The 468-nt window shown below is 62.8% G+C and overlaps 1 protein-coding gene across 1 annotated transcript in view; it reads right to left on the bottom strand.

The window, feature by feature from the left end:
• Nucleotides 1-8: 8 nt before the first annotated feature.
• Nucleotides 9-468, bottom strand: part of CLU (clusterin) — a gene marked incomplete at both ends in the record, with an annotated part of 843 nt that continues 383 nt past the window's right edge. The window contains 2 exon segments of the mRNA XM_010285637.1: nt 9-308; nt 396-468. The exon segment at nt 396-468 is cut by the window's right edge and continues 18 nt beyond it. Coding sequence (XP_010283939.1) covers nt 9-308; nt 396-468 — 373 coding nt within the window.

Genomic DNA, 468 nt, shown 5'->3' with positions numbered 1-468 from the left:
TGCTGGAAGAAAGGATGCAGCTCCCGGGAAAACCTCTCGCTGCGCGGGAGGAAGCGGATGTGCTGGACAGGGGCGCGGAAAGCCTCGCGGAAACCGCCGAAGGGTGCTCGGAAGAAGGGATACATGCGGCCGTAGACCTGGGTGCTGTCCTGGAAGATGTCATCCACTCCATCCTCCACCAACCCGAAACGTTCTTCCAGGTCCTCAAACTGCCGCTCCTGCCGCTGGTCCCGCTCCAGCAGCGAGTCGATGCGCTCGCCGTTCACCCAGATGGAAAAGGGCGAGGAATGGTTGAGGAATTCCTCCAGCTGCCGGGCAGGGGAGCAGGATCAGACCAAAATCCCCTCCACCCACACACCCCTCTCAGCATCACCGGGTGCTGTGGGACCACTCACCTGCCGCCCCACCAGTCCCGAGCCGCTGTGGCACGTGCGGGAGTAGAAGCGCATTCAGGTGTGCTTGAGGCAG

Source organism: Phaethon lepturus, unplaced genomic scaffold, assembly GCF_000687285.1.
Source record: "Phaethon lepturus isolate BGI_N335 unplaced genomic scaffold, ASM68728v1 scaffold46604, whole genome shotgun sequence".
NCBI classification, from domain to species: Eukaryota; Metazoa; Chordata; class Aves; order Phaethontiformes; family Phaethontidae; genus Phaethon; species Phaethon lepturus.
Note: the sequence above shows the minus strand (reverse complement) of the source record. Positions and strands in the feature narration are given on the sequence as shown.